This window comes from Mesoplodon densirostris, chromosome 3, assembly GCF_025265405.1.
Source record: "Mesoplodon densirostris isolate mMesDen1 chromosome 3, mMesDen1 primary haplotype, whole genome shotgun sequence".
NCBI lineage: Eukaryota > Metazoa > Chordata > Mammalia > Artiodactyla > Ziphiidae > Mesoplodon > Mesoplodon densirostris.
Window position 1 is genome coordinate 145,076,779 of NC_082663.1, and position 22,325 is coordinate 145,099,103.

Sequence of the window (22,325 nt, forward strand, 5' to 3'; positions counted from 1 at the left end):
CTGGTGGGAATGTGAATTGGTACAGCCACTATGGAGAACAGTATGGAGGTTCCTTAAAAAACTAAAAATAGAACTACCATATGACCCAGCAATCCCACTACTAGGCATATACCCTGAGAAAACCATAATTCAAAAAGAGACATGTACCAAAATGTTCATTGCAGCTCTATTCACAGTAGCCCGGAGCTGGAAACAACCTAAGTGTCCATCATCGGATGAATGGATAAAGAAGATGTGGCACATATATACAATGGAATATTACTCAGCCATAAAAAGAAATGAAACTGAGCTATTTGTAATGAGGTGGATAGACCTAGAGTCTGTCATACAGAGTGAAGTAAGTCAGAAAGAGAAAGACAAATACTGTATGCTAACACATATATACGGAATTAAAAAAAAATGTCATGAAGAACCTAGGGGTAAAATGGGAATAAAGACACAGACCTACTTGAGAATGGACTTGAGGATATGGGGAGGGGGAAGGGTAAGCTGTGACAAAGCGAGAGAGAGGCATGGACATATATACACTACCAAACGTAAGGTAGATAGATAGTGGGAAGCAGCCGCATAGCACAGGGAGATCAGCTCGGTGCTTTGTGACCGCCTGGAGCGGTGGGATGGGGAGGGTGGGAGGGAGGGAGATGCATGAGGGAAGGGATGTGGGAACAGATGTATATGTATGACTGATTCACTTTGTTATAAAGCAGAAACTAATAAAAAAAATTCTGAAAAAAAAACTCAACTATTTTTATTTTTTTATAAATTTTATTTATTTATTTATTTATTTATTTGGCTGCATTGGGTCTTCATTGCTGCTCACGGGCTTTCTCTAGTTGCTGCGAGCAGGGGCTACTCTTCTTTGCGGTGCGCGGGCTTCTCATTGCAGTGGTTTCTCTTGTTGCAGAGCACGGGCTCTAGGCGTGCAGGCTTCAGTAGTTGTGACACGCAGGCTCAGTAGTTGTGGTTTGTGGGCTCTAGAGAGCAGGCTCAGTAGTTGTGGCGTACGGGTTCAGTTGCTCCACGGCACGTGGGATCTTCTTGGACCAGGGCTTGAACTTGTGTCCCCTGCATTGGCAGGCAGATTCTTAACCACTGCGCCACCAGGGAAGTCCCTCAAAACTCAACTATTTAAAAATAAAAAAAGAAGAAGAAGAAGACGCCAATTAGAAAATGGGCAAAAGACATGAACAGACATTTTATGGAAAAGGACATAAAGTTGGTAAGTAAGCACATTTAAAAGAAAATGTCAACATGATAAGCCTTTATGAAAATGCAAATTCAAACCACAATGAGACATCACTGTGCCCCTTTTAAAGGGCTAAAATAAAAGTCAATATCACCAAATGCTGGTGAGGATGCAGAGAAACCAGATCATTCGTGCTTTGGTGGTGGGAATGTGAAATGGTACAGCCCCTCTGGAAAAGAGTATGGTGATTTCTTACAAAACTAAATATGTGCTTTCCATATAACCCAACAATTACACTCTTAGGCATTTATCTTAGAGAAATGAAAACTTAAATTCACATAAAAACCTGTACATAAATGTTCGTAACAGCTTTATTTTAACAGCCAAAAACTGGAAACAACCCCAATGTTCTTCAGTGGGTGAATGGTTAGACAAACTGGTACAAACCATGAAATACTAGTCAAAATAAAAAGAAACTAACTATTGATACACACAACAACTTGGACATATCTCAAGAAATTTATTTTGGGTGAAAAGAAAAAGCCAATGTCAAAGATTACGTACTGTATGATTCCAGTTATACAATGCTCTCTTTTTAAACCACTTGAGATAGAATTCACATACCATACAATTCACCCATTTAGAGTGTACAATTCAATGGCTTTTAGTATATTCACAGAACTGTGCACCATCACTACAGTCAGTTTCAGTATATTTTCATTACTCTTACATAAAAACCCTGCACCATTACCTGTCAGCCCCTTTTATCCCTGGCACCCCATCCCCTACTCTCAATCCAACAGCCCTAGGCATCACTAATATACTTTCTGTCTCAATAAATTTGCCTATTCTGGATATTGCAATAAATGGAATCCTACAATACGTGGTCCTTTGTGACTGGCTTCTTTCACTTAGCATAATGTTTTCAAGATTCATCTGTGTTGTAGCATGTATCTGTGCTTCATTTCTTTTTATTGCTGAATAATATTTCATTGAATGGATATACTTTATAACAGTCTTGAAATGTCAAAACTGTAGACGTGGAGAATAGATGAGTGGTTTCCAGGTGTTGGAAGGGGGAGGTGACAGGGACTACAAAAGGGTAGCACAAGGGACCCTTGTGATGGAACTGTTATGTATCCTGGCTGTGATAGTAGTCACACAAATCTAGTCATGTGACAAACTGCAAAGAGTTAAACACACACACTCGTGTGCATACACATACCAGAGCATGTAAATCTGGTGAAATCTGAATAAGGTCAGTGATTGTATGAATTTCCTGGTTGGGATATTGCCCTGGAGTTATGTAAGATAGTACCATTGGGAGGAAATGGGTGAAGGTCGTACTGAATCTCTGTATTATTTCTTAAAACTGCATGTGAATCTACAAGAGTATGGAAATAAAAAGTTTGTCTTTTTTTTTAAGTGCTTCGCTGAAGTCTGACCCACACTCAAGGCAAGGGGAATGAGGCCTCACTATCTGAAGGGAGGATGTTATGGACAGAATATTTGCATCCCTCAGAAATTTTTATGTTGAAGCCCTAACCCCCAATATGATGGTACTTAGAGATGAGGCCGTTGGGAGGTACTTAGGGTTAGATGAGGTCATGGGGGTGGGGCCCTCAAGGTAGAATAAAGCCCTTATGGGGGACTTCCCTGGCAGTCCAGTGCTTAAGACGTCATGCTTGCACTGAGGGGGCCACAGGTTCAATCCCTAGTTGGGGAAATAAGATCCCACATGCTGCAAGCCACAGCCAAAAAAAAAAAAAAAAGAGGAGGTAGCCGTCTGCAACTCAGGAAGAGAGCCCTCACCAGGAACTGAATAGGCTGACACCTTGATCTTGGTGTCAAGATCTTCCAGAACTTCCCAGCCTCCAGAATTTTGAGAAATAAATGTCTGTTTCAAGCCTCCCTGTCTATGGTATTGTTATAGCAGCCTGAGCTAAGACAGAGGAATAGCAAAGAAGTTAAACCTATCACACCAGAGATGTGCCATGGAGTGGACAGAGTTGGAGTTAAGCCTCTGCTTGGGAGTTGGAAAGAACTGAGTTCACAGGCATGCTAGTGACCTTGGACAAGTCCCTTGACTTCTCTGAACCTCAGAATGTCCTTCTGTAAAACGAGGATAATAAGGCTGTTGTGAAAGAGCCTTTTTTTTTTTTTCTTTTGGCTGAGCCGCGTGGCTTGCAGGATCTCAGTTCCCCCACCAGGGATTGAACCCAGGCCATGGCAGTGAGAGCCCGGAATCCTAACCGCTAGACCACCAGGGAACTCCCTGAAACTGCCTTTATACTGCATGACCCACGGCCTGGCAGCATGTAAAGTGGGTATTTGCTGTTATTATTATTTTTGTTAGTATTGTTCATGTGTTGTTCATGCTAGCTATATGGTGAAGCAGGCAGGTCCAGGTCTTCCACGACTTCAGATGCCAGGCTGAATGGCTTGGACTTGCTCTCCAGAGCACTAGGGAGCAATGCGAGGTGTGTGAGCAGGGGAGAGCTGGAGAGAGATTCTTCTGGGACTGGGATGGATGACTAGGAATTGAAGGCAATTGGAACAGACAACTATGGCCCAGGTGATGGCTGTCTGGCCCTGGGTGATGGCCATGGGGATGGGGGGAGTGAGAGGAAGAGACACATTCAGAACAAGTACTAGGTGTGGGGCTCACATGGTGACCCCATGACCCAGGTTGAGAGGAGCAGTTAAGGGGTGGGGGGTGGGAGTTAGATCAGGATTTCAGTTTTGACCTTGCTCTGTACATACCCTTCCCTCTGCCTAGGATGTCTTTTCTTACTGTACCTTCCTAAAAAACTCCGACTGGTCCTTGGAGACTCTGCCCAAAGACCCTATCTCTGAGAATCTGGTTTGCAATTTTCTGAGGCGCGGGCTGCTCATCAGATTATCCTGCAAACATCTGAATCCCCCGTGTAGCTCACTCATCCCTCCCACCGGGAGCTTGGTGGGGCGAGGGGAGGCAGACCTTGGCTGGATCCATTGCCCGACCCTCCACACCCTGAACAAGGGGACCTTTGCGCACCAAAAAGGAAACACGGTTTACAGGACGTTGCTGCAGTTCAGGATTTGCCCACGCGGAAGCAGCAGTGGACAGGTCAAGAGTCTGAGAAAGGCGCCCAGCATTCTGGCCCCTGCTGGGGGTCCCGGGGAGCTTCCGAGCTCAAGATTTTCAGACTTTGTTTACCGGGCTTGGGGGAACCAACAAGGATCCGGTTTTTCCCACCCGCAGCACCCACCAAGTAGCTGTGGTCCACAGCCCAACAGCTGGTGGAAATTATGCAAAACCTGTTGATTAGTCCCACCTCTGCTCAGAATTCTCCGCGGCGCCCACCTCCCTGGGGATAAAAACCCTCTTCCCTGCAGCCCCCAAAGCACTCGCACGCACCCCTTACCTCTCTGCCTTCGTTTCCTCCCACTTTTCCCCTGGCTCCCTCTGCTCCAGCCACACTGGTCTTTGCGTTCCTCAAATCAAACTCACGACGGTGTCTGGATTTGGGGCAGCTTTGGTGCCTAGAAAAATCCATCTTTGTGGTTACTTTGAAAGTATACAGTCAATTTAAATTGTACCTTTAAAAACAGAGTTTCTCTTAAGTCTTCGGTTCCAATTACAGCTATTATGTTACTTATACACCTGGCAAAGTGGACCATCACTTTCAGAGAGGTCACTGGATACATATTTGGGTCCATTTAGAAATGTAGTGGGTTGAAATCTCTTAAATATTGCAGATGGCATTTATAAAAGTGTTATATTTGATTCTTTAACCTTAAATCCCTCCACCAAGCAAATGCTTCTGAAGTCCTTAGCATTGTTACAAATCTAAAAATTAAACATAAATAGGAGTTTGAAATATGTTCTTTTAAACATTCCGATACTGCTTCTTAATTCAGCCAAATTATCATATGACTTTTCAACTTAAAGTTAGCAGCTCAGGGCTCCCCTGGTGGCGCAGTGGTTAAGAATCTGCCCCCCAATGCAGGGGACATGGGTTCGAGCCCTCGTCCCAGGAGATCCCACATGCCACGGAGCAACTAAGCCCCTTCTCCACAACTACTAGGGCCTGCGCTCTAGAGCCCGCGAGCCACATTACTGAGCCCGAGTGCCACAACTACTGAAGCCCGCACGCCTAGAGGCAGTGCTCCGCAACAAAGAGAAGCCACCGCAATGAGAAGCCCGCGTACCTCAATGAAGAGTAGCCCCCGCTCGCGGCAACTAGAGGAAGCCTGCGCACAGCAACAAAGACGCAACGCAGGCAAAAATTAAAAATAAATAAATTAAGAAAGAAAAAAAAGTTACCATCCTGAAATCAATTAACCAGCTCTGGAAAGAGACACAAAAATCTGGTAACTTTTCTTCCCTCCAAAGCGGAGGACCAGAATGGCAAGGAGACTTCTCACTGTAAACTATTTAGGATTTTTTGAATTGAAATTACAAGGGGGAGAGGACTTCAACTTTATCTCTACTAGTTTTTTTTTCTTTCATAAAAAGGAAAATGTATATCTGAAGGAATTACAACATTTGCTTCTTCATGTGATGGTACAGGGGTGTTTTAGGATTATCTTCTGTGCTTTTCTGGGGTTTTTTTTTTCAACTTTGATAAAATTTACCATTGTCACCATTTTTCATTGTACAGTTCAGTGGCATTAAATACATTCACATTGTTGTGTAACCATCACCACCATCCATCTCCAGAACTCTTTTCATCTTGCAAAACTGAAACTGTCTTCATTAAACATTACCACATTCCCCCTCCCCCAACCCCTGGCACCCACCATCCTACTTTCTGTCCCTGTGAATCTGACCACCCTAGGGACCTTGTAGAAGTGGAATCATACAAACCTTTGCTGACTGGCTTATTTCACTGAGTATAATAATGTCTTCAGGGCTTCCCTGGTGGCGCAGTGGTTGGGAGTCCGCCTGCCGATGCAGGGGACACAGGTTCGTGCCCCGGTCCAGGAAGATCCCACGTGCCGCGGAGCGGCTGGGCCCGTGAGCCATGGCCGCTGAGCCTGCATGTCCGGAGCCTGTGCTCCGCGACGGGAGAGGCCACAACAGTGAGAGGCCCACGTACCACACAAAAAAAAATGTCTTCAAGGTTCATCCATTTGGAGCAGGTGTCAGAATCGTGTCTATGTTTTTCAGATTACAGTTAAATTAAAATACAAAAGCATGTTAAAAAAAAATACAAAAGTACATGCACATGATTAAAACAAATGAGACATTTTTCAGGGCATGAAGTCTTAGCTTTCTCTCTGGGCATCTCCATGATTCTGAATACTGAATACGCTCTTCTCCCTCTAATCGCGCACAGGTGAATGGAGCTCTCATCTGCTGATTGTCTGCAGCAGCGGATCAGGATTTAGCTCACAGCCACCCTTTCCTTCCACCTGCCTTCCACACCAGTGTAGATCCCATGCTTAGGTTCCTCTGATGGCCATCTTTGAAATTTTTCAGCAATATACTTACCTCTTTATTTCTTCTTCCACCAAGAGTAATTCTTTTCACTGTTCCAACTGGGTAATATTATAAGTGAGTGTTTTCAAGGCACTTTTTAAACTTTTTAAAATATTTATTCATTTATTTTGGCTGCGTTGGGTCTAAGTTGCGGCACACGGGATCTTCGCTGAGGCATGCAGGATCTTTAGTTGCAGCATGCAGACTTCTTACTTGTGGCACGCATGCGGGATCTAGTTCCCCGACCAGGGATCGAACCCGGGCCCCCTGCATTGGGAGCATGGGAGTCTTACCCACTGGGCCACCAAGGAAGTCCCTCAAGGCACTCCTTACATGCCAGGCACTCCTCAGTATTTCTACACGAATTCACGTGTTCAATACCCACAACAACCACAATCAGATCTCAGACAGGCACCCTTACTCTTCCCATTTTAGAGATGAGAAGCTGAAGCCCAGACAGGTTAAGACACTCCCTCCAGGTCACAGAGCTTCGCAAGTAGCAGAACCAGAGCTGCCTCCATTTACTTCTATTTTTTGTTTTGAATCTCACGGGGGTTGAGTAAGTTATTTCTTTCATGACTGTAGTTGAGGTTTATCAGAACTTGCCCAGTGTACACTTAAGGCTTGTACATATCATTGTATGTAAATTTCACATCAGAGAAAAGAACTGTAAACAAATATCGAATTCTAGTTAATGGTATGAGCACTGAAGCCTTGGCAGGGAAGTGTGCAGATGTCTGCAACATATTAAAATAGGTAAAGAGTAAGATGGATGAGTGAAGGGATGGATAGATATTAAAGCAAATATACGCAAATCTTAATTGCAGTATCTAGGAGCAAGTGTGTGGCTGTTCGCTGGACAATTCTTTCAACTTTGCTGTGTGTTCGAAATATTTCAGAATAAGACACTGGGATCTCTGTCCCGTGATCCCCACAGGGAAACCTGTCTTCTCCAACCCAGACAAGCAAGAGGCCCCTCAAATTCAATGTACCCATGCTCAGGTTTGTCCACTTCCCCCAAAATGGTTCCTCTCCTTGAGTTTCTTCCTTGGGTCTGGGTTCTCGTTCTCCAGACCTGAAAGCTGGAAGTTGCCAGAGATTCCTCCCTCTAACCACTGGGTCCCAAGATTTATCTTAGGGTGACCAACTATCCTTCTGATTTACTCAAGACTGAGAGGGTTCCTGGGATGTGGGACTTTCTATGCTAAAATCAGGAAAGTCTCCGGCAAACTGGCATGAGTTGGTCCCCCAACTTCTTATTTCTGCCTCTTAAACATGTTCAGTTTATCCAAATTGCCACTGCCCTAGTCTATAATAATAATACACATACACAATAATAATAATAATAATAATAATACACATAATAGTGATAATAATAACAAGCAGTGACAGCTAGCTTATAGGGGGTGCTGGCTATGAACAAGGTCCTCTTCTGCATGTTCCATCTGTGACAGGACTTTTGGTGCCAGTACACGACACTCTGTACTGAATAACTGTAACATCACCCGTGTTAAAGATGAAGAACCAGGGCTTCCCTGGTGGCGCAGTGGTTGAGAGTCCGCCTGCTGATGCAGGGGACACGGGTTCGTGCCCTGGTCCAGGAGGATCCCACATGCTGCGGAGCAGCTAGGCCCGTGAGCCATGGCCGCTGAGCCTGCACGTCCGGAGCCTGTGCTCCACAACGGGAGAGGCCACAACAGTGAGAGGCCCGCGTACCACAAAAAAAAAAAAAAAAAAAAAGATGAAGAAATAAGGTACAGAGAGGTAAAGCCCCTAGCCCACAGTCACACAGTTAAATAACAACAGAGGAGCTGGAATTTGAACTCAAGCAGATGGCTGCAGAGCCCCCTGGCGCAACCACCTTTAAACAGCCATCCTGGAGGGCTGACCCAACTATACCAGCCACTTGTGGGGGGCAGTGTCCCCCTCATTGTAGGCTCACCCTCCATCAACAGTCATCCATGCCTTCATCAGAATGGTTATTTAGGTAAATACTGTTTTCCTGATTACAAAATCTTTACTAGCTTTTAATTTTTAAAGATGAATTCAGTAAAGTGGAAATTAATAATTTCCCAGGGCAACCATCCCCGGAAGATACCACTCTTAATTTTGTTCCTGTGGGCGCCAGAATTATTTCTTCTTGGTTAGTAGCAACCAAGCACTTGTAGTTTTGTATCAAGATGTAGTGTGATAGATAGATAGATAGACTGATAGATAAAAATTAATGGATGGATAGAGATACAGATAGATGGATAGATATAGATCAATGGCTAGATATAGAGATAGGTAGATAGACAGATAGATAAAAGTAAATGGATAGAGATACAGTTAAATAGATGGATAGATGTAGTTAAATGGATATACAGATAGATACATATAAATAGATATAGAAATGAGACTTCCCTGGAGGTCCAGTGGTTAAGACTCTGCACTTCCACTGCAGGTGGCATGGGGTCGATCCCTGGGCTGGAAACTAAGATCCCCACATGCCGTGCAGCCAAAATAATAATAATAATAATAATAATAATAGATATAGAGAGACAGGTGATATAGATCTGTCTGTGACGTGCTTTTTTCCAGACTGATCTTTTAAAAACACAGCTTGGACCCTATCCTGAAAACCTGTCACGGTCCAGATCGAGTCCACACTCCATAGCTCCAGGCCATTAGCTCCTGATCCCCACCTCCTGATACCTCCCACCTCAGGCTCTCCTCACGACATGTACCAATCTGCTGCACACCTCCCTTCACTGACCGTGCTTGTCAGAAGTAATGCTAACCGCCTGCCCCCCTTCTGACCCCAGCGAGTGGACATTTGTTGTCCACCCAGACCTGCTTTCATGGGAATTTCTTTGAAAGGGGGGCAGAGACTTGACAACAGTAGAGACAGGGGAGTAGGTGTTGGGTGTGTGTGCTGAGTCAGGGTGTCAGGGTAGTCTGAGGAAGTGGCATTGAAGCCAAATGCTCAAGGACAAGAAGGTGGGGGAGAGTGGGCCAGTGGAGGGCACAGCAAGTGCAAAGGCCCTGAGGTCAGAATACACTGTCCTTAGTGTGACTTGTGCACAGTGGCCCCAACACGAAGGAGATGTACACATTGACATATCTCCAAGAGTCCTGGACAGATTATCAAAAACAACAACAACATTTGGGACTTCCCTGGTGGTCCAGTGGTTAAGACTCCCTGCTTCCAATGCAGCGGGCACAGGTTCAATACCTGGTGGGGGCACTAAGATCCCACATGCCATGCAGCTTGGCCAAAAAACAAAGAAAACAACAACAACAAAACAACAATGTTTAGATCTGAAGCAAGCTGTAAAGGAGTTAGTGGTATCCACTCAAAGGATGAAGCCAGGAGGCTGGGGGGAAGCTGCACGTTCAGACTGGAGGGAAGAGTGTGTCGTGCAAGTGAGTCCCTTCATTCCATCCTTCCCCAGATAATTCCTGAGCAGCTGCCTTTGTGGGTCCCAGATTCTAAACGCCAGAGAAACAGCAGCAAACACCACCGACTGCAGACAGTTCTTGTCTCCTCAGACCTCATTTGGGTGGGGAGACAGACTGAAAACAAGATAAGCAGAGTCTGGTTCATCAGGCAGCGATAAGGGCCACTGAGAAAACTACAGCAAGTTAAGAGGGAGTCAGGATGGGGGTGGGAGGGATGCTTTTTAGATAAGTTAAAGGAACTTAAATACAGTGGGAGGGAGCCACGGTGGTAGGTGGAGAAGGAACAGCCTTCTAGGAAAATGGAGCAGCAAGTGCCAAGGCCCTGAAGTCAGAGCGAGGGCTCCTGTTCCAGGAAGGGTGAGAAGGCCAGAGGAGTGGTGAGAGCTGGGGCAGAGAGGGGAGGGGAGGGCAGGGAGGAACTCAGCCATGGGATTGACGTTGGTGTTGGGAAGCAAGGCAGGAGTGGAGGGGGAGGGAGGCTCAGAGCCAAATCCTGATCCACCTCCACAGAAAATCAGCAGAAGCAGGTCTCCCCTGGGTGAATGGAGGGAAAAGAGTTTATTCAGAACCCCAGAGGTGACCAGAGAGATATAGCCAAGGGTTCACAAGTTTCATTACACACTCCGCAAGAAGTCTGATTTCTTTTTGTGTGCATGTGCTTTTGTACTTTTTAATTTCAAAGATATGGAAAATGTTAACATTTGACGAACTTAAAAAATGGTATCAGTAGGGAATTCCCTGGTGGTCTAGTGGTTAAGACTCCACGCTTCCACTGCAGCGGGCATGGGCTTGATCCCTGGTCGGGAAACTAAGATCCCTGCGTGATGCACAGCATGGCCAAAAAACAAAAACAAAAACAAAATGGTGTCAATAGCATCCCATTTTTCAGAAGACACATGTAGGCATAGAAAAATTAATGGAAAAAAACTCCTGAATCGTCACTCTCTAGGCAGACGAGTGTAATCATTTTCCTGGTACTTTTCAGTATTTTCCAATGTTTCTTTAAAGACCAGGTAATAAGATATGATAATAAATATTATAATTTTGTGTGATCTCAAAAAAATACAGAAAGCATAGAAGATAATCCCTCAAACACCCCCAGACCTGCCACATGAAGAAGCAAATGTTAACATTTGGTCCTAATTGCTTCAGATAATTTTTTTTTTCCTTTTCTGTGAAAGGAAACAGTAGGGATAAAGTTGAAGCCCGCTCCCTGACACTCCCTTGTCCCTGAGCCCCAATTCCATTCCTCTTCCTGTCTCCCCAGAAAACAATCACTGCCCTGGACCTGTGATGAGGTCTTTGCTTCCCATGTTTACATTCAGATCACAGATACGTTAGGAGGAAGTTTGCATTTATTCTGCTGGCAAAATAACAGTGCTTTTCAAGCAAAAATCCAAACAATACATAAAGTATAAAATGGAAGGAGAATGCCCCACCCCACCCCTAAAGAATGGAAAGTAATTAACAGCTAGAGTATAAATTTCACCAGCACATGGGGCCCCAGCAGAGCAGGTGTTTCCTATCTGTCTTGTTCCCTGCTGGGTCTGCCAGTACTGGGCATACAGCAGGTGCTCAGTGCATGTCGAATCCACGTTTAAAGTTTCTTGGATCATGCCTATTTTCAAAGTAAACTGTTTTATTTTGGAGTAATTATAGACTTACAGGAAAATTGCACACAAAAAAATGCAAAGAGTTCCAACATACACCTCACTGTTGCCTCTATGGCCAGCATCATCGGGAACCATGATATACCTGGAACCTATACGCGATTCTGTTTCTTAGTTGTGTTACTATTCACAAAACTCCAGGCTTTGTTTGGATGTCACCAGTTTTTCCACAAGTGCCCCTTTTCTGGCCCAAGATCCCACATTCAGTTCGTCCTCTCAGCTCCTGGGTCTCCTCCAGTCTGTGACAGCCCCTCAAAGTTGCTTTTTCATGACTGGGCCATTTTTGCAGAGTTCTAGGCAGGTATTCTGTAGAATATCCCTGGATTTGGGTGTATCTGGTATTTTTCTCATCATAAGCCTGTGGTTATAGGTGACGGGAGAAACCCAGGAGGTGAGGGGCCCTTCTCATGACATTATGTCAGGGCCACGTGATATCGATAAGACATCACTATGCTGTTCACCTGGATCATCTGTCAGGGCGGTGTCTGCCAGGTGTCTCCACCAGAAAGTTCTCATCTTTTGCTTTTCCCAAAAGAGACTAACTCTTTTGCCTCCCGCCCACCTTCAAAAGGAGGGGGGAGGGCTTCCCTGGTGGCGCAGTGGTTGAGAGTCCGCCTGCCGATGCAGGGAACACGGGTTCGAGCCCCGGTCTGGGAAGATCCCACATGCCACGGAGCGGCTGGGCCCGTGAGCCATGGCCGCTGAGCCTGCGCGTCCGGAGCCTGTGCTCCGCAACGGGAGAGGCCACAACAGTGAGAGGCCCGCATACCGCGAAAAAAAACAAAGGACGGGTTGCAGCCTCAGCTCCTGGAGGGGTGTTTCAACATAAATTATTTGCGATTCTAAGTAAGATGGGACTCTTCTGCCCTCACACCTAAAGACCAGGAAACTGAGGTTGAAGATGACAGACTTCCTCACTAGAGTGTGGCGCAGCCCGGGGCTGAGGCCCCACCCAGCGCTGCGATTGTGGGGGCCGTGGGCGCCCCAAGTGCGCAGGCAGGTGGAGACTCTGCCTGCGTGGGGACAGGGGGAGGAAATCGGGTGCCCGAGCCACCCTGCCCGGCCGAGCTGCAGCCCAATCGGCAGGTCTGGGCCGCCCTCCAGGGAGCGTTACCTCCTGTTACGGAAGTGCGCCCCGCAGGCGTGGTGGCGCGCAGTGGCCCAGCAGCATCCCCGGGCGCGCCGGCCTGGCCAGGAGGCCCAGGCGCTCGCGCTTGCCGCCGGGGATCACCTGGGCCGCCCCCTGCCCGCCGGCAGGGCGGGCTAGCTGCCGCCTCCTTAAAGCCGGGGCAGCCCCGACGGCTAGCACCCCGCACTCCTGCAGCTCGACTCGCGCGGCCGCGCCGGGCCTTGACCTCTGGCCCAGCCTCTGCCAGGTGAGACCGCCCGGCGGCGGGAGGTCTCCACCCGGAGGAGGGGTCTCCGTCTGCCCTCGTGACCTACTTCCTGTTTGTCGGGGCTGCGGGGCCGTGAATGAGGGGCCCCCATCCACTCTCGCAAGAGGCTGTAGGAAACCAGCGTGAGTGTGCAGGGGGCAGTCAGGGCCGGGAGGAGGGAGGCAGGGAGGGGAGGGGCAGGTCAGAGCGGCCTCAAGTGCAGGGGCCCCGCTGCCCCATAGCCTGCCCCCCTGCCCTCAGGGTCTGAGGGTGTGAGGGTCAAAAGTCTGTGGTCACACGGTTTCCCACCAGCTGCCTCCTGCCTGGGTTCCTCCTGCAGGAATGGGGGGTGGGGCAGAGAGGAAGGTGTGGGCAGGACTTCCTGGAAAAGGGAGCCCCTGCTGTTTGGGGGAGGGGGGGTGACCCTGGGACTCGTGCTCAGGTGTTGTCAAACACACCTCACACACCGGACCTACAACTCAGCTGAGAGACACAACATGTAGACACACAACTCGGCTGAGGCACAAGACAGGGACACACAAGTCCTCGTCCCACACACACAGTTCCACTTGAGGACGCAGGCGCGCGTCACAGGCTTGCCACATAGGCCTTGCCAGCTCAGTGTCCACAGCCACGGGGACATGGGACTCCCAGGCACACAGCAGACATGTGACCGAGGCAGGCACGCTTGGCTACACGCAGAAAACAGCTCAGACACACCCAGGCACTGGCAGACAAACACGTCCGCGGAGGACACGGATACACACATGGGAGGTGCCTGGCCGGGGCGCACAGATAGAGCTGCGCACACAGCACACACGAGGCCCACGACACAAACGCGCTCCTGTGGGCAGACGCAGAGCTTGTGGGGCAGGCGCGGCTGCACTCACAGGCCAGACCACCCCCACCCCCACCCCCACTCCCGCCTCGAATCCCGTGTCAGGCCGCCAGGGAACTAACTCCAAGGCTCACATGACCCGAGGGGAGGGCTTCTGGAACAGTTGGCGGAGAAACTGCATCATCCTCTCTAATGATCCGTTTCCGCCCCCAGGGAATAAAGGCTCAGTGACGGCCAGTTCTGCTCTGGAGCTCACCTGCCTCTCTGAGCCCCCAGCCGACTGGCTTGTGCCTCCCCCAGGGTGAGTGCTGGGCCCCGAATACCCCCTCTTCCCCGCCCCGCTGGCTGGACCCTGCCTGCCCCCTGACCCTCCCAGCCAGCTCTTGCACTCAAGTCCCGGGAGCTAGGGAGCCAGGCCATCCCTGCAGGGAGCCGTCTCCTCCTTTCTCAGAACAGGGCAAGTGGGGATCTCGGGGGGCGCATGCTGCCCATGCCCCAGACGCTTGTCTCTCCCCTTCCAGATGGACACGTGGACGGTGCTGCTCGTCCTGCAAGCCTCGCTGGTGCTCCCCCTGGTGCTCCCCCGGGCTGCCGGCACCAGTACCAACACCCGCACCGCCCCCGCCCCTGTCCTGCGCTTTGTTGCCGTGGGTGACTGGGGAGGGGTCCCCAATGCCCCGTTCTACACAGCCCGGGAAATGGCCAATGCCAAGGAGATTGCCAGGACCGTGCAGATCCTGGGCGCAGACTTCGTCCTGTCCCTGGGGGACAATTTCTACTTCACTGGCGTGCAGGATGCCAACGACAAGAGGTTCCAGGTGTGCGCCACTGGAGTAGGTGTGGAGGCGGGGGGATGCGTGGAGAAGCCACTCTACCTTTTGACTCTGGAGAGGGCAGAGGGAAGATGACACTTGTAGACACCTAGCACACTCAGCGTCTCCCTTGTACATAGCACCTGACTTGGTGGGAGCATCCGATGGCTGCTTGAACCTGCGGGGGGGTGGGGCTCCCTTCTCTGTCTGCTGCAGGAGACCTTTGAGGATGTGTTCTCTGCCTCCTCACTCCGCAACGTGCCCTGGCACGTGCTGGCTGGCAACCACGACCATCTGGGGAACGTCTCGGCACAGATAGCCTACTCCAGGATCTCCAAGCGCTGGTGAGCCTGCCCCTCCTTCTGTCCCTCCGCCAGCCTCGCTCAGGTGGGCAAAGAGATCCATCAGCCAGAGCTGAGCCTGGGGCTTCTCTGCCCAAGACGGGCGCCCACCACCTCCATCCCATCCACAGGAACTTCCCCAGCCCTTACTACCGCCTGCGCTTCAAGATCCCACGGTCCAACGTGTCCGTGGCCATCTTCATGCTGGACACAGTGACACTGTGTGGGAACTCGGACGACTTTGCCAGCCAGCAGCCCGAGAGGCCCCGCAACCTGGCAATGGCCCGCACGCAGCTGGCCTGGATCAAGAAGCAGCTGGCGGCGGCCAAGGAGGACTACGTGCTGGTGGCCGGCCACTACCCCGTGTGGTCCATCGCCGAGCACGGGCCCACCCACTGCCTGGTCAAGCAACTGCTGCCACTGCTGAGCACGCACAAGGTCACCGCCTACCTGTGTGGCCACGATCACAACCTGCAGGTGAGGGAACTGAGGGTGGGGCGAGAGCCTGGTAAGGGGTCCCCAGCCCAGCCACTGTGCCACATGGCATATTGGGGTCCTTCTGTTTGGGAGCCCCCTGAATGTCACTCTCTCTCAAACTCTATGCTCGCTAACCAGAAAACAGCCCAAAGTTCCCTAAAAGCCGTCTCACGGGTCCCAGTTGACTATTGATTGCTCAGATCAATACACTCTCACACGTGGGAAAACTGAGGCCCAGGACAGGAGGGGGTGGAGTATGTCCCTTGCTCAAGGTGACTCTGTGGTCCATCACAGGCCTGACCCTGGACTCAAGACAGGTAGACACCAAGCCCGTGGTCAACCTCACTGAGGGGCTGGGGGTTCCACTGACCCTGCTTCCTCTGTCCACAGTACCTTCAGGATGAGAATGGCGTGGGCTTCGTGCTGAGCGGGGCCGGGAACTTCATGGACCCCTCGAAGAAGCACCTGCGCAAGGTCCCCAACGGCTACCTGCGCTTCCACTACGGGGCCGAGAACTCACTGGGTGGCTTCGCCTACGTTGAGATCAGCCCCAAAGAGATGAGTATCACTTACATCGAGGCCTCGGGCAAGTCCCTCTTCAAGACCAAGTTGCCAAGGCAAGCCAGGTCTGAGCACCAGCACCGACGGGGGCTCCACGTTGGGGCCTGAGTTAGGGGCGCCTCCCTGCTGGTGGGTGAGTGGGCCCCGCTGGGACCCCCTGCCCACGGGCAGGCTTTCTCAAGGGCCGGTGGTACTACGGCAGAGCGGGAAGGAGAAGGACAGATGAGAAACTGTGGTGCCACATGGCCTTTGTGACAAGGATGCCCACATACGTGAAAGAAGCATGGACATGTGTTCCGGCCAGAGTGCCAGGCCCCTTGGCCGGGCTCGCCCAGCCTGAGTTCTGGGCATTGGGGGACAGTGAGGGAAAACCCTCCCCTGGATCAGGCATCCTTCTGTCACTGCCAAATAGTCAATAAAAAAAATAGTTGCAGAGGCTGAACGTGTATCATGAGCATCCCTTTCCTCACCTCACTGGCAAGATGTATCACCTGGGCTTGAAAGGGTTGGGGCTCCCCCACTTGCTGGTCTGCGTCTCCATCTCTAAGCCTCATCCATAACCAACTGGCCTCATGGATGCGATTTTAAGTAAAGACCAAACACAAAGAAGGGTCCAACGTGAAGCAAGCCTTCCTCCCCCATGCTCACCTTCCTAGGGACAGCCATCATCACGTTCTTTCCTTCCATAATAAAAACATCCTCCTTTTTTCACACAAAGCATCACAATGTATACGCAGTTCTGCGTGCGTTTTTCTTTTTTCCTTTTTTTTTTTTTGGCGGGATCTTAGTTCCCAGGGATCGAACCCATTCCCCTCACAGTGGAAGCACGGAGTCTCAACCACTGGACTGACAGGGAGGTTCTTTTTCTTCTTCTGGGGTGGGGGGGTTCTATTTAACCACAAGTGGACTGTTCATATCAGAACATTCATTTTTGTTCATTTCACTGTGGAATCGGTGCTATTCATATGGTTCGAAAATCTAAACGGTAGAAAGGTAAAATATCTCTCACCCCCTTCCCATCTGTCCCTCCACCTTTCCGGAAAGGAAATAGCTTTCTGTAAATGCCTTGGACTTCCTTGCAGGATTTCTGTGTGCAAATGAAAGCAAACCTGAACGGTTTTTTCCTCCCCTTTCCCACTGATCTGCACCTTGCTTTTTTGGTTTTGGTTTTGTTTTCTTTTTCAAACCAACTTCACTGTGGTCTAATTGACACATTTTGAAAGTCTGCAGTTCAGTAAGTTTTGACAAAGGCACACACCCACAAACCCACCACCACAATCAAGATAAAAGCATTTCCTGCACCCCCAAAGGTTCTCTTCTTCAATTTGCTGTTGTCCCTGGAGATCTGCCCATCAGCCCTCTGGGGGAGCTTCTTTCTGCAGCTACAGAGGCCCCACTGTGCGCCAGTCCCCAACTGTCTATCTAAACAGCCATCTACTGAGGGTCGCCTGGATTGCTTCCAATAATTTTGCTATCCTCAAACAATACTGCCATAAATGACCCACACATTCATTTCCTACATATGCAGATATGCTTGTAGGATAAACCAAATACATTCCCAAGAGCAGGATTGCCCTGCTTTTTGACAGCCATGGAGTTTCTGCCTTATGTCACCAGCTCCTTGCTGAGGCCTGCGGAAATCTTTTCCTATCTTTCCCTCTTACCAGCATAGTTGCAGTGGACACACCTGGACCCATGCTTTTGCACATCTGTGCAAGTACGTATGGAGGAAAACTTCCAGAAGCAGAATTATTTCAGGGCCTGTTCCTGCCGAGGAATGCTGAAAGCAGAATGCTCACCCTGAACCGAAAGCTGCAGAGAAACCCAGTTCCCCTCTGGGCTTCTGAGTTGACTAACACCCACCACAAAGAGCCTGAGCCAGCCAGTCACAGGAACTGCTCTCTTGGCCTGCCCTCAACAGCCACTTCAGCTGCTACGGGGCCAGGGACCCAGTTGTTTGGGTCCAGCTGCCTGCCCACCTAAATAGAATGAAATAGCACCCTGGGTAAAATAAGTGAGGTTACTGAGTTCTGGGCAATGGGGGTGCAGCTGTCTCCTGAATCAAGCATCCTTTGGTCACTGCCAAATAGTCAATAAAAGAATACCTGCAAAGGCTGAACGTGTGTCATGAGCATCCCTTGCCTCACCTCTCTGGGGAAAGGGACTTGATGGAAGTGGCACCTTCTGTTTGCTACTTTGTAGCAGTCAACGCTGCTGAATTTGTTACAAGGTAACATGTGTTACTATTAAAATTAAGCAAAGCTGTCTTACCAGAATGCCAGCCCTGAGTTCTTTCCAGCTGACATTACCACCCACCAAGCTCTATGCCAAATTAACCCGCCATCCCTTCTAATCCTGACCCAGGAGGAAAGGGCCAGCGTCATCCTGGCTTCTCAGAGGACAGAAGCTCAACAGATTAAGTCAGGTGCCCAAGGTCATATCCAGGAAGCATCAGACCTTCAATCTTAACCACAACAGTCAAGGCAGCTCACGGCCACCCTGCCTCTTCCCACTGACTCAGAGGCTCCAAGCCGGCAGGGGTCTGAATCAGAAGTCAGCCCAGTGTCCCTGTTTTCAGGGCCCAGAGTGTGGAATTAGCCCAATATCCCAGTTCACAGGGCCCAGAGGGTGGAAAGGAGAAGTGACACATCCAAGCTGACACAGGGAACTAGTGGCAGGGAGGGGAATTGGCCCCCCTCCTCCACAATGGCCAAGCATGTCTACCAAGCACCAAGGACCAAGTCCTGTGCCAACTCAAGGAGCACCCAAAGGAATAAGGCAGGGTAGACACATTCCCTCCTAGAGGGCTTCCTTCCAGCTCAGGGGACAATGTCAGCCAGCACACGGCCATGGGTAGAAAGATTCCTTGTAGGAAGCAACCTAAGTGTCCATCAACAGACGAATGGATAAAGAAGATGTGGCACATATATACAATGGAATATTACTCAGCCATAAAAAGAAATGAAATTGAGTTAATTGTGAGGTGGATGGACCTAGAGTCTGTCATACAGAGTGAAGTAAGTCGGAAAGAGAACGTAGAGAATGGACTTGAGGACACGGGGAGGGGGAAGGGTAAGCTGGGACGAAGTGAGAGAGTAACATTGACATATATAGACCACCAAGTGTAAAACAGATAGCTAGTGGGAAGCAGCTGCATAGCACAGGGAGATCAGCTCGGTGCTTTGCGACCACCTAGAGGGGTGGGATAAGGAGGGTGGGAGGGAGTTGCAAGAGGGAGGGGATATTCGGATATACGTATACATACAGCTGATTCACTTTGTTATACAGCAGAAACTAACACAACACTGTAAAGCAATTACACTCCAATAAAGATGTTTAAAAAAAAAGATGCCTTGTAAATTACAGGAAATAACATGGCAGAATTACTGAAGACCAGTCACAGAGTCTCATCTCTTCCCGCTTTTCCCGAGCAACTGCATCTGATTCATCCATAATGGATATTATCATCTCCCCACTCCCCTCCCTCACACCAGGTGCTGGGCCTGGCACCAGCACCCTCACTCAGCCAGGAAGTTGTCACTTGGAGAGTCAGGCCACATCCACCCTCTCAACAGCCTCCAAGGCCAAGACTCATGAATAGCAAGGTGAGAAAGCTGCCTTGCCAAACAGCAAAACGCACTGTCATCAAAACAGCATGACCCTGGCTCCGGGAAAACGTCCAGAGGGAATCCGGAAACAAATTCAAGAACACATGAGAACGTGATGTACGTTAAGGAGGCATTACAACTTCCCAGGAAAGATGTTATCTGCCTTGTCGGTTAGCCCAGAACAAAACACAACCTGAACCCTACTTCAGACCGTATACAAAAATGAATTCCAGAGGAATCATATGTTTTAGTGTAGAAATAAAATACAGTAGAGTAAATCAACTACCCTCCAAAATAAAATAAAAATTAACTTAAAAAAATACAGTAGAAAACGAACATCCACACAAAGATCTGAATGAGACAGTACATAGTAGCTTTATTCATAATTGTCTCAAAATGGAAACAACCCAAATGTCCATCAGTAGGTGAAAGGATAAACAAACTGTGTCCATCCACACAACGGAATACAACTCAATGATAAAAAGGAACAACTACTGATAAACACAACATGGACATAGGGAATTCCTTGGCGGTCCAGTGGTTAAGACTCCACGCTTTCCGAGGACATGGGATCAATCCCTGATGGGGAACTAAGATCCCACATGCAGTGTGGCCAAAAAATAAATGGACACATCGCAAACGTACTGAGCTGAGTAGAAGAAGCCAAATTCAAAAGGCTACGTTTTGTATGATTCTGTTTATGTGACTTCCTCAAAAACGAAAAGCTATAGGAACTGAAAACAGATTCGTTGGTGTCAAGGGCTGAGGGTGGGGTAGGGATTGACTACAAAGAGACATAAGGAAACTTCTTGGGGGGATGGAAACAGTCACTATCTTGATTGTGGTGATGGCTTCACAGGTGTATGTATATGTCAAAACGTGCAGTTTATTGTCTGTCAGTTATATCTCAATAAAGATGTGAAGGAAGGGAGGGAGGAAGAAAGGGAGGGAAGGAAGAAGAGACAGAGAAAGAAAGAGAGGAGAGAAAGGAAGGAAGGAAGGAAAGAAGGAGGGAAGGAAAGGGAGAGAGAAAGAAGAAAGGAAAAGGGAAAGAAAAGACACAGAAAACCTGTGAACCTGGCAGTCATGACTACGGCAGTCACACTATAATTATCTGTATATGTATTGACCACTAAGTGGAAATAGCAAGTTGCAAGGTAACATGTATGGTATGATCCCATCCTGTGTGTATCCAGGTTTGTACAAGCACGGAGAAGGGGTCCTCCAGAGAGGCACTGCCAAAGGTTAAGCTTGGCAATTCTGAGAGTAACACTGCCCTCTAGAGGACTTCTTGGAGATAGGTCTATTGGAAATACATGGATAGATCTCTTGACAAGTTATTTTCCTAAACGCTCCAATGAAAGAGCTCTTATCAAGATTGCGAGGGACCAAATACTTGCCAAAGTCAACAGTCAATTCTCTTTCCTCACCTTACTCAAACTCGCAGCCACATGTGACACAGCTGATCACTCTCCTCGTCTTGAAATACCTGCCTCTGGAGGCTTCTGGGAGAGGGCAACCCACGTCTTCCTCCTCCTACCTCACTGTTCTGCCCAGTCTCTTGCTGGCTCCTCCTCCTAACCTCTAAGGCTGGGGAGCCCAGGTGTCCTTCTTAGCCCTCTTCTTTTGCTACACTTTGCCCCTTACCCCTGAAACCATGTGACCTCCTCTGGCCCCAAGACTTTAAATAACCTCCATATGCAAATGACTCTCAAAATCACAGCCAGATCCTACTCCTGAGCTCCTGGCTTCCCTTCCAAAGGCCCCTTCCAGAGCCCCTCTTGCTTGTCTCAGACTAATCACAGCCAAACACAACCCTTGACCGCTCCTCCAAATTATCTCTCTTGAGCTTTCCTCATGTGAGTAAGAGGCAGCGCCCAGGGTCTCCACCCTTGACACTCCTCTCTCCTTCACTCCCTCTTAAGTTCGATAGGTGCTACTTCTGTCTGTGTGACTTCCACTCAGGCTTTGGATTCCATCCTGAGCATCGGCCTCCCAGGGAAGCCTTCTCTAACCTCTCGTACTAGTTTGGCAGCCCCCTCCACCATCACACGCTCTGAGATCCACACACTCCCCTCTGCTGCGCTGAACAGTGTAGCAACTGATCCTTTGTATTTCTGTCCAGCCTCTTCACTACAGCGTGGGAATTGTGGACCTTTGTTTTCCCCTCCCCCAGCCCCTACCTGCCTGTCCAAACTCATGTATTATAACTTCGGCACCCAAAGTGTGGTCCCGCAGGCCAACAGCACGTATGGCACTGGGGACCTAGTTAGAAAGTCAGACTTCCAGGCCCCACTCCTGACCTAATGAACCAGAACCTGAATTATAGTAAGATCCACAGGTTCTTGTTAAAGTTTGAGAAGAGCTTCTTACAAGCTTCCCCTGTTAACTCTGATTCAGCCATACTGGTATCTGCCGTTTCTTAGCACTGAGATATTTGAATGTGCCCAACGTCGGGGAGACCCAGGTGAGCTGCGAGGAGCTGGGGCTTGAAGTGGGAGAGAAGGCACGTGAAGATGCTGCAGCCATGGGAGAGGCTGCCTTTCCA

At 49.1% G+C, this 22,325-nt stretch overlaps 2 protein-coding genes across 2 annotated transcripts in view; one reads left to right on the forward strand and one right to left on the reverse strand.

The window, feature by feature from the left end:
• PRKCSH (protein kinase C substrate 80K-H) overlaps nt 1-22,325 on the reverse strand; it is a 132,519-nt gene that overhangs the window by 18,377 nt on the left and 91,817 nt on the right. The window lies entirely within an intron of this gene.
• ACP5 (acid phosphatase 5, tartrate resistant) lies at nt 14,132-16,611 on the forward strand. Its single transcript, XM_060092252.1, has 5 exons — nt 14,132-14,279; nt 14,500-14,796; nt 15,007-15,134; nt 15,263-15,608; nt 15,999-16,611. Exons 2-5 carry the CDS (start codon nt 14,500-14,502, stop codon nt 16,275-16,277), a joined length of 1,050 nt encoding a protein of 349 aa, XP_059948235.1. The 5' UTR covers nt 14,132-14,279; the 3' UTR covers nt 16,278-16,611.

Bases quoted from the DNA above. Each gene is read 5' to 3' on its own strand.
- ACP5 (XM_060092252.1), top strand. From the start codon at position 14,500: ATGGACACGTGGACGGTGCTGCTCGTCCTGCAAGCCTCGCTGGTGCTC. The intron at 14,797-15,006 runs GTGTGCGCCACT...TGTCTGCTGCAG, and splicing joins CCAACGACAAGAGGTTCCAG to GAGACCTTTGAGGATGTGTT. The intron at 15,135-15,262 runs GTGAGCCTGCCC...TCCCATCCACAG, and splicing joins TCCAGGATCTCCAAGCGCTG to GAACTTCCCCAGCCCTTACT.